The sequence below is a fragment of the Acinonyx jubatus genome, chromosome D1, assembly GCF_027475565.1.
Source record: "Acinonyx jubatus isolate Ajub_Pintada_27869175 chromosome D1, VMU_Ajub_asm_v1.0, whole genome shotgun sequence".
NCBI classification, from domain to species: domain Eukaryota; kingdom Metazoa; phylum Chordata; class Mammalia; order Carnivora; family Felidae; genus Acinonyx; species Acinonyx jubatus.
The window spans coordinates 2,089,246-2,102,436 of record NC_069390.1 but is presented as its reverse complement, the minus strand read 5'-3'; the positions used below and the strand labels follow the sequence as shown (position 1 = coordinate 2,102,436).

Genomic DNA, 13,191 nt, shown 5'->3' with positions numbered 1-13,191 from the left:
GCAGCATTACCTATAATACCCCCAAACTGGAAACTATTCACATGTCCATCAACTGGCAAAAGGATAAACAAAATGCGGTCTAGCCACACAACGGAATACTAGTGAGCGTTAACAAGGAAAGAAATAGACGGCACGACACAGAGGAATCTCAGGAACGTTACGTTATGTAAAAAAAGCCACACTCAGAACACCACAAGTTGGATGGCTCCGTTTGCATGAGACACTTACAAAAGGCACATTTCTAGCCATATAGAAACTTAAGGATACGAAGACCGAAAGCAGGTCAGTTTTTGACTGTGGTTGGGGTGGGAAATGGCAATGATTGCAAATGGAATTGGGAGAATTGGGGAGATGTTGAAAATGTTCTCAAGCTTAATTTTTTGTTCTTTAGAGGAAATCTTTTTTGTTTTAATATGAAATTTATTGTCAAATTGGTTTCCATACAATACCCAGTACTCATCCCAACAGATGCCCTCCTCAATGCCCATCACCCACCCACCCCCCCACCCCCATCAACCCTCAGTTTATTCTCAGTTTTTAAGAGTCTCTTATGGTTTGCCTCCCTCCCTCCCTAACTTTTTTTCCCCTCCCCCATGGTCTTCTGTTAGTTTCCCAGGATCCACATAAGAGTGAAAACATATGGTATCTGTCTTTCTCTGCCTGACTTATTCCACTTAGCATAATACCCTCCAGTGCCATCCATGTTGCTGCAAATGGCCAGATTTCATTCTTTCTCGTTGCCACGTAGTATTCCATTGTGTATATAAACCACAATTTCTTTATTCATTCATCAGTTCGTGGACATTTAGGCTCTTTCCATAATTTGGCTATTGTTGAAAGTGCCACTATAAACATTGGGGTACAAGTGCCCCTGTGCATCAGTACTCCTGTATCCCATGGGTAAATTCCTAGCAGTGCTATTGCCGGGTCATAGGGTGGATCTATTTTTAATTTTTTGAGGAACCTCCACACCGCTTTCCAGGGCGGCTGCACCAGTTTGCGTTCCCACCAACAGTGCAATATGGCCAGCTAATCTCTGACAAAGCAGGAAAGAACATCCAATGGAAAAAAGACAGTCTCTTTAACAAATGGTGCTGGGAGAAGTGGACAGCAACATGCAGAAGGATGAAACTAGACCACTTTCTCACACCGTTCACAAAAATAAACTCAAAAGGGATAAAGGACCTGAATGTGAGACAGGAAACCATCAGAACCCTAGAGGAGAAAGCAGGAAAAAACCTCTCTGACCTCAGCCGCAGCAATTTCTTACTCGACACCTCTCCAAAGGCAAGGGAATTAAAAGCAAAAATGAACTATTGGGACCTCATGAAATAAAAAGCTTCTGCACTGCAAAGGAGACAATCAACACAACTAAAAGGCAAATTTTAGGAATGGGAAAAGGTATTTGCAAATGACATATCAGACAAAGGGCTAGAATCCAAAATCTATAAAGAACTCGCCAAACTCCACACCTGAAAAACAAATAATCCGGTGAAGAAATGGGCAGAAAACATGAATAGACATTTCTCTAAAGAAGACATCCGGATGGCCAACAGGCACACGAGAAGATGCTCAACGTCGCTCCTCATCAGGGAAATACAAATCAAAACCACACTCAGATATCACCTCATGCCGGTCAGAGTGGCTAAAATGAACAAATCAGGAGACTCTAGATGCTGGTGAGGATGTGGAGGAAATCTTTTTTTAAAAAAATTTTGTTATTATTTTTGAGAAAGAGAGAGAGAAGGGGGGAAGGGCAGAGAGAGAGGAGACAGAGGATCAAAGCAGGCTTCACACTGAGAGCAGAGAGCCAGATGTGGGGCTTGAACCCATGAACCATGAGATCATGGCCTGAGACCAAGTTGGATGCTTAACCGACTGAGCCACGCACGCGTTCATCAAGCTTAGTTTTGACAATGGCTGCACATCGAACAAGAAGTTTACTAAAATTTGTTGTGCATTTACACTGCATCAATTTTATGGCATGCAAATTACACCTCAATTAAAGCTCCAAAAAAAAAAAGATGTGCAAACAAAAGTAAGTTTGTATAGCAATGATAATATACTTCAGGGGAAAGCAAAACACTACTTGATATAAAGAGGATGCTATGTGAGTATAAAACACTGAATCCAACAGTGACTGTATAAAAAGTTGGATATATGCATCTAATCATAAGATCTAAAAACATATAAAGCAAAAGCTGACAGAAATGTAAGGAACACTAAATTCTCCACAACAGTCGGAATTTTGTTGTATTTCTCAGGAGTGATGGATTGGGTAGATAACAATATTCCAGTGAGAATATAGATTTCAAGAAAACGATTAGCCGGCTTGTCCTAATGGACATAAATATAACCCTGCACCCGACAACGTCAGGAGACACATGGCATTCAAGTACAGAAGGTCCAGTTAGAAGAATGGGCGACTTATTGTACCACAAAACACGTGTCACAGTATTTCAAAGGACTGATGTCACCCAATCACTTTCTCTGACAAGTGAGATTAGAAAGCTCCCACAATTCTACCAATGACAAAGGTCAGGCTGTAAATAGCTGCTGGGGCAGACAAGGGGTCATGATGGAGATCAGAAAAACATAAGGGAATGAACATTAAATTTAAATGCTATATATCAAAATTGGTTGATGCACTTTAAGTGGTATTCAGAGGAAAATGTATAACCTTAAATTCACATCTTAGAAATCTAGAAAGCCTGAAAATTAGGAACTATCCACCTAAGAAGAGAATGAGCCATGTTAAGGCCATGTAAATAGGAGGAAGCAAATGAAACGAAATGGAAACCTACAATAGTAAGGATCAACAAGGTCAAAAGTTTTTTATTTTTTTCACTGATATTAATGAATTTATTATCGACAAATAGTTGGCAAGCTCAACCAATGGGAAAAAACGTGAAGGCAAAATAAACAATATTGGCAATTAAGAAAGGTTCCTAGTTCCTGAGGATACAGGCATTAGAATGATAATGCCAGGGGGCACCTGGGGGGCTCAGTCGGTCAAGCTTCCGACTCTTGATTTCAGCTCAGGTCATGATCTCATGGTTCGTGAGTCTGAGCCCCGTGTCGGGCTCTGCGCTGACAGAGCAGAGCCTCCTTGGGATTCTCTCTCTCCCTCTCTTTGCTCCTCCCCCACTCACACACTCTCTCTCTCAAAGTAATTAAGTAAAAAGTAAAAAAATAAAACGATAATGCCAGTAAGTTGGAAAACTGAGAAGAAATGTACACATTTCTAGAACGTACAACTCAACAAAACTGACACAAGAAGAGATGGAAAACCTGTGTCCTACAACCGTTGAGGCCACTGACTTAGAACGTGAAGTCTTCCCGCAAAGAAAGCACCAGGCCTAGCTGGCTTTACCTTTAAACGTCACTAAACATTCAAGGGAGAAAAAAAAAAAATCCCAATTCTCAGTAAAATATTCTAGAATACAGGAAAAGAGGGAACACCTCTCGGCCCACTCAGCGAGGCTCACATAAATTTCATACCAGAACCTGCCGAAGGCAGCACAGAAAAAGGACAGTTAGGTTGTGTGTGTATCTCACACATAAATGCCAACGCACAACTCCTGAAGCAAATACTAGCCAGCGGGTTTCAGCAGCGCCTGGGAAATGATGCACAATGTGAGGTGGGGGTGGGTGAGGCCGGAGACCAAAGGGACGGCCGGACGATCACCTAGTGGGAGAGGACAAACACCTAGAGGCTGCGGGGAGGCCGTGGTGAGCAGCAGGGCAGGGCATCAAGGCGGCTCCTTGGGGTGAGCGGGGAGGGAGTTGCTGAGAGGACGGGGCCTCAGGCCAGCTGGCGGCTGGGGGGATTAGGCCAGAGCAAGGGAGCCGAGTCTGGTGCAGACTTCAAGGCCTGGGTAGCCGGGCTTATCTGATCCGAGGGGAGGGGGCCAGGGCAGCTGTGGCGGGGGGCTTTCGTGTCCAGGAGAAAGGTATGCCTGGCCAGGGCCTGGGACGGGAGCCTGCGGAAGGAGGGTCAGGTGTTGGGGGGCCCCTTCCCACCCACACCCTCTGAACCGGGGCCTGCAAACCCAGGCCTTCCAGGCTTTAAGCCGTGGACGTTTCCGGCAGAAACAGAGAAGAAAGAAATGCTCCCGGCCCCAGCCCACCGTGTTCCTCGTATCAGCAAAAGCAGCACGAACTGAACTTGCAAAATAAACAGGGCTCAACATAAACGGTGCAGCGGGTCCTGAGGACCGAGCTAAGAACACACACGGGGAGGAAGGTTGGAGCAGTCTTCCCCAGGGAGTCCCCAGGGAGCCAAGGGCACGCCTGTCCTCTGAGCAGCCCTGGAAGAGCCGGGAGCCGGGGGCCGGGCAGGGGGCCATGTTCTCAGGACTCCTGTTCCGGGGCCTGTCTGAATCTGTGCCACTCCCCTGGGCGGCTCGGCCTCCGGACCTTACTGCTTGCCCCCCACTCCCCAGCCCCAGCCTGCCCCCTGCTTGGCCCTCCACGCTTATACCCGGCCTCTCCTCCAACAGGCCCCTCATATTTCTGTGTTTCTGAAGCACTTTCTGGCTCCCTCTGTCTCTGCACCTCAGCTCCCCGACCCCTCTGTGGCCTCCGCTGGGACCGGTTCTTCACCTAGCCAGCTGTGTGACCCTGGGCAAGCGCTCCACCTCTCCGGGCCTCAGTTTCCCCACCTGTAAGAAAGGATTGGCTTGGCCACATACAAGTCCTTTCCGGAATACAGGCAGCACGGAGGAGCACGGGGTGGCTTTTTAAACAGAAGCGTGCAAAGAGCGGTTCACACCGTTTGCTTTCACTACTGAAGGGAGGCCGGGGTGGGGGGCAGGTTCCCGGCCGTCTGGAGGGGGAGGCCCATGGGGGCACAGGCCGTGGGGTGGGAATGCTCGGCAGCCAGGGGCGGGAACAGACGGGTGGGGGGCTCTGAGCTGGGGGAAGCCTCCACTGCCACGCACGAGCCGTGACGAGGGCTCGGGCAGTGAGTACATGGGCCCTTCTGTCCCATGTGGCCCCCTGGCCTGGACATAAGGAAAGGGGGCTCTTTGCAGGGAAATTGAGCCCCCCCCGCCCCCGGACAAGCTGAGCTAGCTTTCCCTGCAAGTGGACACCCCAGACACCCCTGGTCTTTGGAACTGATCCGTTCCCGAGAATGGGGGCCAGCAGCCGTGCAGCCCAGACGCCCCTCTCCCCCTCCTCCTCCAGCCTCTGGCCTGCAGCTCCGAGAGCCCGCCCGGGATAGGGCACCCGGACCGCTGAGGCCCGAGGGCCGGCCCGGTGGCGGTGGGGTTAGGGATTTCCTGCCCCCGGCTTCCTGCAGTCAGCAGGATTGCTCGGGGGGGTTGTTTATAGTCCCGATGGGCCCAGTGATAACTGTGATAATGTGGAGCCCGGGACATGCCACTCTGCCCTCTGGACCTGGCGAGGCCCTTTCCCAGGGCCTGTCCCCCGAGGGGGCATGGGCCGGTGGTGGGGGAGGGCCGGGGCAGGCCGAGGGGTGGCCTCTGCCCAGGGCAGCCCATCTCCAGCAGCGCCTTGAGGGATGACAGTGGGGCTGAGGCTGGGCGGGGAGCATGGCCTGCCCGGGACCGTGGCGACCCTGAGCAGATGAGGCCACCTCTCAGCCCGAGCAGGTCCCCACAGCAGGAGGGGGTGGAGACCGCCCAGAACCGGCCTCCCGAATCGCCGCCCGTGTGGACGTCCGAGTCTTACCGCCCAGCCACGGCCCCTCTCCCGGGTGCCGAGGCCGCTGGGGGCGTTGTTCCCAAACCTTGTCACCAGGGATCAGGGACTCCGGAAAACACTTCTTTGTTGTTCAGATCTGAAGAAACGCGGGCACGTAGCTCTGTTTCCCCAAGACCAGCGCTGGCCCCACCTCGGCCAACCAAGGTTCTGCATCCTGGTCCTCAGGCCCCACAGGCTGCTGGATGCCGTTGCTCCAACCTGGGGAGGGGGTGCTGCTCCCCGAGACCCTGTCTCCTACCCACTGTCGCCCCCAGAGGACACCAGGCTCAGTCTGAGTTTAAAGGGGTGGCCTGTCCTGAGACCTGGCGGGCAGAGCTGTGAGAAAGGCCGAGAACAGCAGGGCAGAGGGTCAAGGAGAGGCGAGCACATCTGGAAGCTGGCGGAACAGGGGCCACTCCCGGGGCCGTCGGGGGCAGGAAGGCTCATGCACCCACGGGCCGCCATAATTCCTGTCGGCTGTGGGGGCCGGGGTTCCAGGGCTGGGTGTGGAGGTCGGGGAGAGGGGCCTGGGTCTATTCCTTGCTCGAGCTCTGCTTCCTTGGGCGTCTAGAAGCCCCCACACAGATGCCTGGCCTGCTGCACTGAGTGTGGCCACCAGCTGCTTCTAGAAGGGTATGGCAGCCCTGAGCCCCTGGCCCCACGCACAAAGAGAGAGTGCCAAGGATACACCTTGTTCACTGCAGCGGCGAAGCCCAGGGTCCCTGGGCCTCTGGTACCTCCCGACTGGTCCCGTCCTGCCAGGCAGGGCTGTCTGCCCAGTGAGAGCAGGCCAGGTACCCGCCCGCCTCGGGTCTGCACTGGCCAGAGGGCCAGGCCCCGCGGCAGGGTCAAATGTGTCAGCTGGCCAGGCCCGGAGTGAGGGTCCCTGTGGCACCTGGACAGTGCCCCCCCCCCCCCCCCCGGCCTGGTCCCACACTGTGTCACGGCCCAGCTGCCAGCCCGGACCGGGGGCAGATGGAGCAGGTGGGGAGGTGGTGACGCTGCAGGCCGGCGCCTGGGTGGGAACACAGAGTTGCACCCCTGCCCGCCCACTCAGCTGCGGCGGGCTGAAAGCGGGCCAGAGCCCGGCGTTGCCGGGGAAACCGAGCGGCAGACACAGGCCCTGCCCAGCAGAAATTCCTCTATTTTTAGCCTCCTAGCTACTTTCAGATAAAGCCCGTGTAGACGGACGAGCTGTCGGGCAAGATAACAGCCCGCTCCAGACCACAGAGATTTCACAGGGTGGGCCTGAGCCTGAGAAAGGCCCTCCCCCTCCCCAGAGCCTCCCTCGGCCCCCAGGGCACCCCGGGAAGAGGCCCCCCGGGCTGAGAGGCCCGCAAGGCTGCTGGGGGAGTGGGGGCATCCTGGGGGGCCGAGCACCTTGTGCCTGGGGCAGAGGGAGCACGGGTTTTGCGGCACAGAATTGGAATCCCGGGCCCGGGGTCCCACCTGGCCACCCAGCAGGGCCTTGGCCGGCCCGGCCACCGTCTCCGTCAGAACCCTACAGCTGCGGGTCCTCGAGCACGCGACCCTTCCTCCCTGCCCACGCACGATGATGCACCTGCGAGCCACGGTCAGCACCTCATGTTCCCCCAGACGGCACTGCCCGCCCCACGCGCGCACCGGGAGGGGCCCGTGGGCACCGGCTGCCGCTGGTCAGTAAAGAAGCCCCTTGCCAGAGGTCTACAAACCAGGCGCCAGGGACCGACGCCCAGCTTCATCCAGGGGGGTGGATGTGAGCCGGATCTCAGGGAGCTCCCGGGGCCGTGCGAACCGCACTGAGCACAGGAGGAGGGGGCAGGGAGGCGCGCAGCCCCCTAGCACCCCCGGAATCCCGCACGGCAGCTCAGGACGGATGTGGGAGAGCGAATGGCCACCGCGGGTGCCAGCCCCCGGGACGGTGACCGGCAGAGCCAGTGGGGGGCCGGGCCCCCCGCGCCTACCTTGTCTTCTACCCGGTTGAGGCGGGCCCCAATGGTGTTGCTGCCCCGGTCCTTGCTCTTTTCTGTGGGGTAGAGCACCAGAATCAGGGACGCGTGTTGGCACCGGGGCAGGGCCTCAGAGAGCAGGGTGACGGGGGTGGGGGGCTCACCTGGGAGGACATCTCTGCAAGCTCTTCCCTGGTGGGAGCTCCAGACGTGGGCTGGGCAGGGAGCCCCATGGCCCACTGCCTCTTGGTCTGTGACCACCCAGGCACCCCCACAACTCAGTCATTCTTGCACTATTTCAAACGTTTTTTTTATTATTCTTACATTTGTTTTGGTTTTGGTGATCTGTCATCAGTGACGGGACTCGCTGAGAGCCCAGATGACGGTTTGCACTTCTGAGCAACAAAGTGCTTTTTAATTAAGGCATGCACGTTGGTTTTGCAGACATATGCCGTCGCACACAGTAGACTACAATACGGTGTAAACGTAACTTTTACGTGCACTGCGAAACCCTAAAATCCTTTGGCTCACTTTATTGCGATATTTGCTTTATCGCGGTGGTCTGGGAACGAGCGTGGACCTTCTGTGCCCCCTGTCCCCCGCCCCAGGCTGCACTAGCCCTGCCCAGGCCGAGCTGCCCTGCCTTCTGGCCCCTGTGTGAGCCACGGCTCCCGCTAGGCCGATCCCAAGGAACTTCCTAGTGTGACCGTAGCCCCGCTCCAGAGGACACAAGGAGTCAGAGCTGGAGAATGGCATCCCCCTCACTGCTGCTGATGGTCCCTCGGGCTCTGGGCTGGCTACTCACCCCCCGAGCCCCCTTCCTCAGGTCTCCTCCTTCATAGGATACGGGTCACGTTTCTACCTCTAGATCTTTGATGGCCCAGAAGGCCTGCTGTTTAAAGGGACCCACGTGGTTCCTTGCACTAACTGAAACTTTCTTTGTAGGGCGTGTAATTCCAGGGCACTTGGCTCAGGGTTGGGTCCACCTGGTCCCCTCTGGCGTGTTGAGTGTCCTGTACCTCTGAGGCCCTGGTGGCCTATTCTGGTGGGGAGAGGCAGGTGAAGGTCCTGGCCACCCTATGTTGACGTGGGAACCCACCTGAGACAGAGATGAAAAGGGACGGCTTCCCGATGGACTGGTCCAGCCTGGGAGGGAGACAGACAGGGACGAGCTCATGCTGGGCCTGGGCACTGGTGGGTGGACAGGCAAGGTGCCCAGCAGTGTGACAAGCCACCCACCCCTTTCGGGGGCACCCACAAAGCTGCCGGGGGCTTTCCAGGCCCCAGAGGCTGTACTACTATGGGCAGGGGGCTCAGAGGTGGGGAGCCGTGGCTGGAAAGCCCCTTAGACGTGCCCCCTGGGCAGCGCAGGGCCTCAGGACTGCCCAGTGTCCTGTCATTGTCTTGTAAGCGGCCCAGGCCAGGTGCCTCAGCCACACTCAGAGAGAACGTCCCGCGAGTGAGCCCTTCCAGAGCGAGGCCAGGTTGCCGAGATGGGTGGGCTTCATATCCCTAGAGCGGGTTAGCCATGGGGCTGGGCGGGGTGGGGAGCAGCCCGAGGACAGGCACGATGTCCCAGCCATACCCTGTGACACAGGCCGTTGGGTTCCCAGGCTAGCCCGCGGTAGAGGCACAGCTGGCCTGAGCCTGCGCAGGGCCCAAGGACCATGCTGCCTCCATGGGAACGAGGGCTCCGGGCTCGAAGCCAGAGCCTGGAACACGGTGGCTCCCGGTACTTAGGGTTCGCGGCTCCAGCTCTAGGACTGGGACAGCCCAGGTGCAGACCCGGGGGCGGGGCTTTGCCCCTGGCAGTCTCCCAGGCGGTGGGCGTGTCCTGGGGCGGGGCCTGGCCCTTGCCTGGAAGTGGGGGGTAGGAGGCCCCAGCTGTGGGTCCGGCGGTGGGAAGGGCTGCCCAGGGTCGCGCGGGGGAGGGGTGGGGGGGTGTGTGGAGCAGGGCCCCCCCCCACCCCGCCGACCTCCCTGTCCTGCGATCCCGGCAGCAGCGCCCACCTTCTCTGCAGCTCTTTGATGCGCACCATGAGGTTGAGGTGGCCCTGGGAGTACTGCTCGATGACGTCCCGCACGTCGTAGGGCTTCCGCGCTTGCTGCAGGGCGGAAAGATGCGTCACCCCGGGCCCCGCGGGCAACTCAACTCGCAGGGAAGCCGCCCGCCTCCAGGGGCCCCTTGTGGGTTTAAGGAGGTTACCCCTGGGGCCCAACAGGGCAGTGCTGGCCCAGCACGCCCTCTCCAGTGGCTCGGCTGCTCCAGTCTTGGTCACTGGGGCTGGGTGATCCTGGGCCGGCGCTTGGCCTCTCTGGGCCTTAGCTTCCGGCTCACTCACCGCAGGGGCCTGCCTGCTTTCCCTTTCCTGGTTACCAGCCTCCGTTCTTGGGAAGAGCTGGTCCTGCTGATGGGCACACACAGCTCTGTGCAGCCACTGTCCCCCTGGCCCCAAGCTGAGCCTGGACACACTCGCGGACAGGTGTGCCCACTGTTCTCAGGGAGGCGGGGGGGGGGGGGGGCTGCTCTGCGCTCTTCCCAGATAGTCTCCGCTGCAGGTGGAGGTGGCCTCAGGTGACAGCCTCAGCCAGCCGTGCCTGCTCTCTGGCACAGGCCGCCTGCCGGGCTTCTGAGGCCGCCAGGGCAGAGGGGCTGTTTGCACAGCAAGCCTGGGGCCGCGCAGGGCAGGGCAGCTGACCCCAAGGCACCTGGGCTTGGTGCCAGCTCTGAGCCCGTAAATGCACGTGGGGCTCAGGTGAAATCACCAGAAACCACAACAGAGAGAATGAGGCTTCTTATGATGCCAGTGAAACCTCAAGCCGCATTTATGGCCCCGTTCCCAGGAGCCCGTGGGCTGAGGGTCTCCCCCAGGATAGCAGCAGGCCGGCTGGATGGGGGTTCGATGGCCCAGGAGGCCCTTCACCCACACAAGCCAGCCAGAGCCGCGTGGGGACGTAGAACCCGCCTACCCAAGGGCCCAGGGTCCTCGTTAGCAATGAGTTTGGGGGTGCTGCCTCTTGCTGAGGAGGGCAAAGGCCCGGACATCTTGGTGCAGCAGGCCGGCTGGGTCAGAGGCCAAGAAGGAATGAGGTGCAGATACCCCACCCGATGTCAGGGCTGCTCTCGAGCCTGGGGGCCCCTGGGGACATGTCCCCCTGCCCACCTGAGGCCTCCCCTCCTTGGGGTGCCCTCTCCCCCCGAGACTGGGGCTACCCTAGTCTGAGGGCGTGGCCACCCCTGCTTCCCCAGAAAGACGGGCCCCCCTGAGGGCACCTCCTTCAGATCCCTGGGTACCCTTCTGACATGCCCAGGGGTCCTGCACTCAACACGGGCACCCTGGCATTATGCTTGCCAGGTCCAAGGAGGTCCAAGGAGAGGTCCAAGGCAGGACCTTGGAGGAGGTCCAAGGCAGAGGCCTCCCCCTCCCAGGGGCCCAGGGGGTTCCTGCGCCCCACACGATCTACCGGGGGGGCCCTCACAGGCAACATACAGTCCTTCTCCGGGCCCCGAGTCAGGACCCTGAGATTGGCGGGGCTGGGATTGCCCTGATCTTTCCCAAACCATAGCTGTGCCCCCAACAGAAGGACCTGCAACCGTGCGGGGCCCCAGAACCACCTGTGTCACCTTGTGGGCCGCATGCCAGGCCTGTCCCGACATCACAGGGTCGGGCACAGGCTGGGACTCCAGGCCGTCCACACTGAGCTGAGTGACGGTCATCAAAACAACACTTGGGTACGGGCTAGTGCTAATGTCCCCAGATCTTGGTTTTTCCTTCTGTGCGATGGGGGATGCCGATCCCTGACCGTCCCTTCTGCAAGATGGGAATGGGAATGTCTGCTCGTCCCTTCTGTAAGAGTCTGAGCTCTTCCTTGGTGCACGCTGAAGGCGGCCCTGAGTCATGACAGCCTGCTGTGGGCCAAAACGCTTTGTGAGGCATGTGGCACCTACAGGCATGTGGTGAGGTCTGGGGCAGGCTGGGGCACCGGCTGGCTTCAGAGTTCAAGGCGGTGCAGGCCTGGCCTGGGGTGGGGCACATCCCTGTGCCGGGCTCCCAGACAGGCTGGAGGTCGTGGAGGGTGGCGTGTAGGGAGACCTGGGCACCTGAGCGTGTTGGGACTTTGGTGGGCACAAATGTGCCTTTGGGCAGGCACGGGAGTGCGGGAGCGTGTCCGCCCGCAGAGGAGGGGGCGGCTCTCTGGGCGTGGCTCGGGGTAAGGCTGCTGGGCACGGCCCCGCCCACCTCACCTTGGTCAGAACGTAGACCACAGAAGGGTCAGTGACGCCGGGTGAGACCCAGGGCCCGTGGCCCAGTGGGGCCCCAGGCCCTCTGAGACTTCTCTTAGTACGGATGAGTCCCCCAGGGTCTGGTCCCCACTCCTGGAGGCCTCTGTCAAAGGGGCTGCCTGGGGCCCAGCTGCAGAAACCATCTCAGCTTTCTCTCCAGAGCTAGTTTCCTCCGGCCGCAGCAGCCGGAGCCTGAGATGAGCTGAGATAATGCAGGGCCGACCAGACTGACCGACGGTGGACACGGGAGTTCAAGGCAAACTCGGAGGCCTACGAGGCTCTGGCTCCTCTGGCCAGACACAGGGGCGGCCCGTCGGGCACTCATCGGCCAGCCAGCGAGGCAGGCGGGGGGCTACCCGCCACGTCTGCGGCCCCTGAGGCTGGGGGCGGGGCGGGGTGCGGGCGCAGGCAGACAGACAGACAGGCTGTTGTGGGGGGAAGGGAAGGCATCCCTGACAGCTGGGCCTGGGCCGGAGCCCTGCAGAGCTCCTCCCTGCCAGGGGCTCCCCCCTGCCCCCCACCGCTACCTTGTGGGTCCCCCCCCCCATCCCTGTCCCTCCCTGGCAACAAGGGCCAGCTGGTGAGGCTGAGGCCGCCCCTGTCCCCGCCTTGCCTGAGAGCCCGTGTACCCCGCAAGAACAAATCGCGAGGCTCTCAGAGCCTCTCCATTCAAAGGGCCCCACCTGCTTTACTCGAGGCCCCCAAGGGTCCTGTGCACAGGGGTGCGTCAGAGAGCAGGGAAGGTGGGGCTGCCCGGCCTGCTTCTGGGGGCCTCCCAGGCCACTTGCAGGGCCCTGGCCCGTGTTGTGCGGCAGGCAAGGGGAACCCCAGCCTGGAAGGAAGTACAGGGCCCCTACTGCCCTTACTGATGCGAGCAGGTAGTTTTCTCACCTGCATTTCAGGGACAGGGTGCTCCCCGAGTCAGCTCCAGCCCCTGAACCCCGTCTGTCAGGGACAAACTTTGTCCTGAGTGGGAAGCTGCCCGCGTTACCCCCGACCGGGGCCTGCCAGAAACCCCGAGTTTCTGCCTGCCGTGCTGGGTGTGCTTAAATCCTGGCAACAGCAGCCCCCCCCCGGAAGCCCGCTGTCCACCCTGGCACAGCCGACCCCCACCACTGTTCCTGCTGTGCTCAGGCGGTAGGCCCGGCCCTGGAGCCTCAGGGGCCTGGCTTCTCGGGCTGGGGGCCATCCCCATCCTGGAAGATGCCCCACGGAGCCCTCTGCTCCACCAGGCTGATGTCTGGTGTTCCTGGGGTCCCCTTGGTCCTG

The 13,191-nt window shown here is 58.9% G+C and overlaps 1 protein-coding gene across 4 annotated transcripts in view; it reads right to left on the bottom strand.

The window, feature by feature from the left end:
- Positions 1-13,191, bottom strand: part of KCNQ1 (potassium voltage-gated channel subfamily Q member 1) — a 318,704-nt gene that overhangs the window by 65,002 nt on the left and 240,511 nt on the right. For all 4 annotated transcript variants that reach the window (XR_008290216.1, XM_053202764.1, XM_053202762.1 and 1 more), the window contains 3 exons: positions 9,648-9,742; positions 8,737-8,783; positions 7,653-7,714 (listed from right to left, as the gene is read on the bottom strand). Coding sequence is in view for 3 of the 4 variants with exons in the window: in XM_053202762.1 (XP_053058737.1) it covers positions 7,653-7,714; positions 8,737-8,783; positions 9,648-9,742 (204 nt within the window). In the remaining variant the exon portion in view is untranslated. The remainder of the gene's footprint in view (positions 1-7,652; positions 7,715-8,736; positions 8,784-9,647; positions 9,743-13,191) is intronic.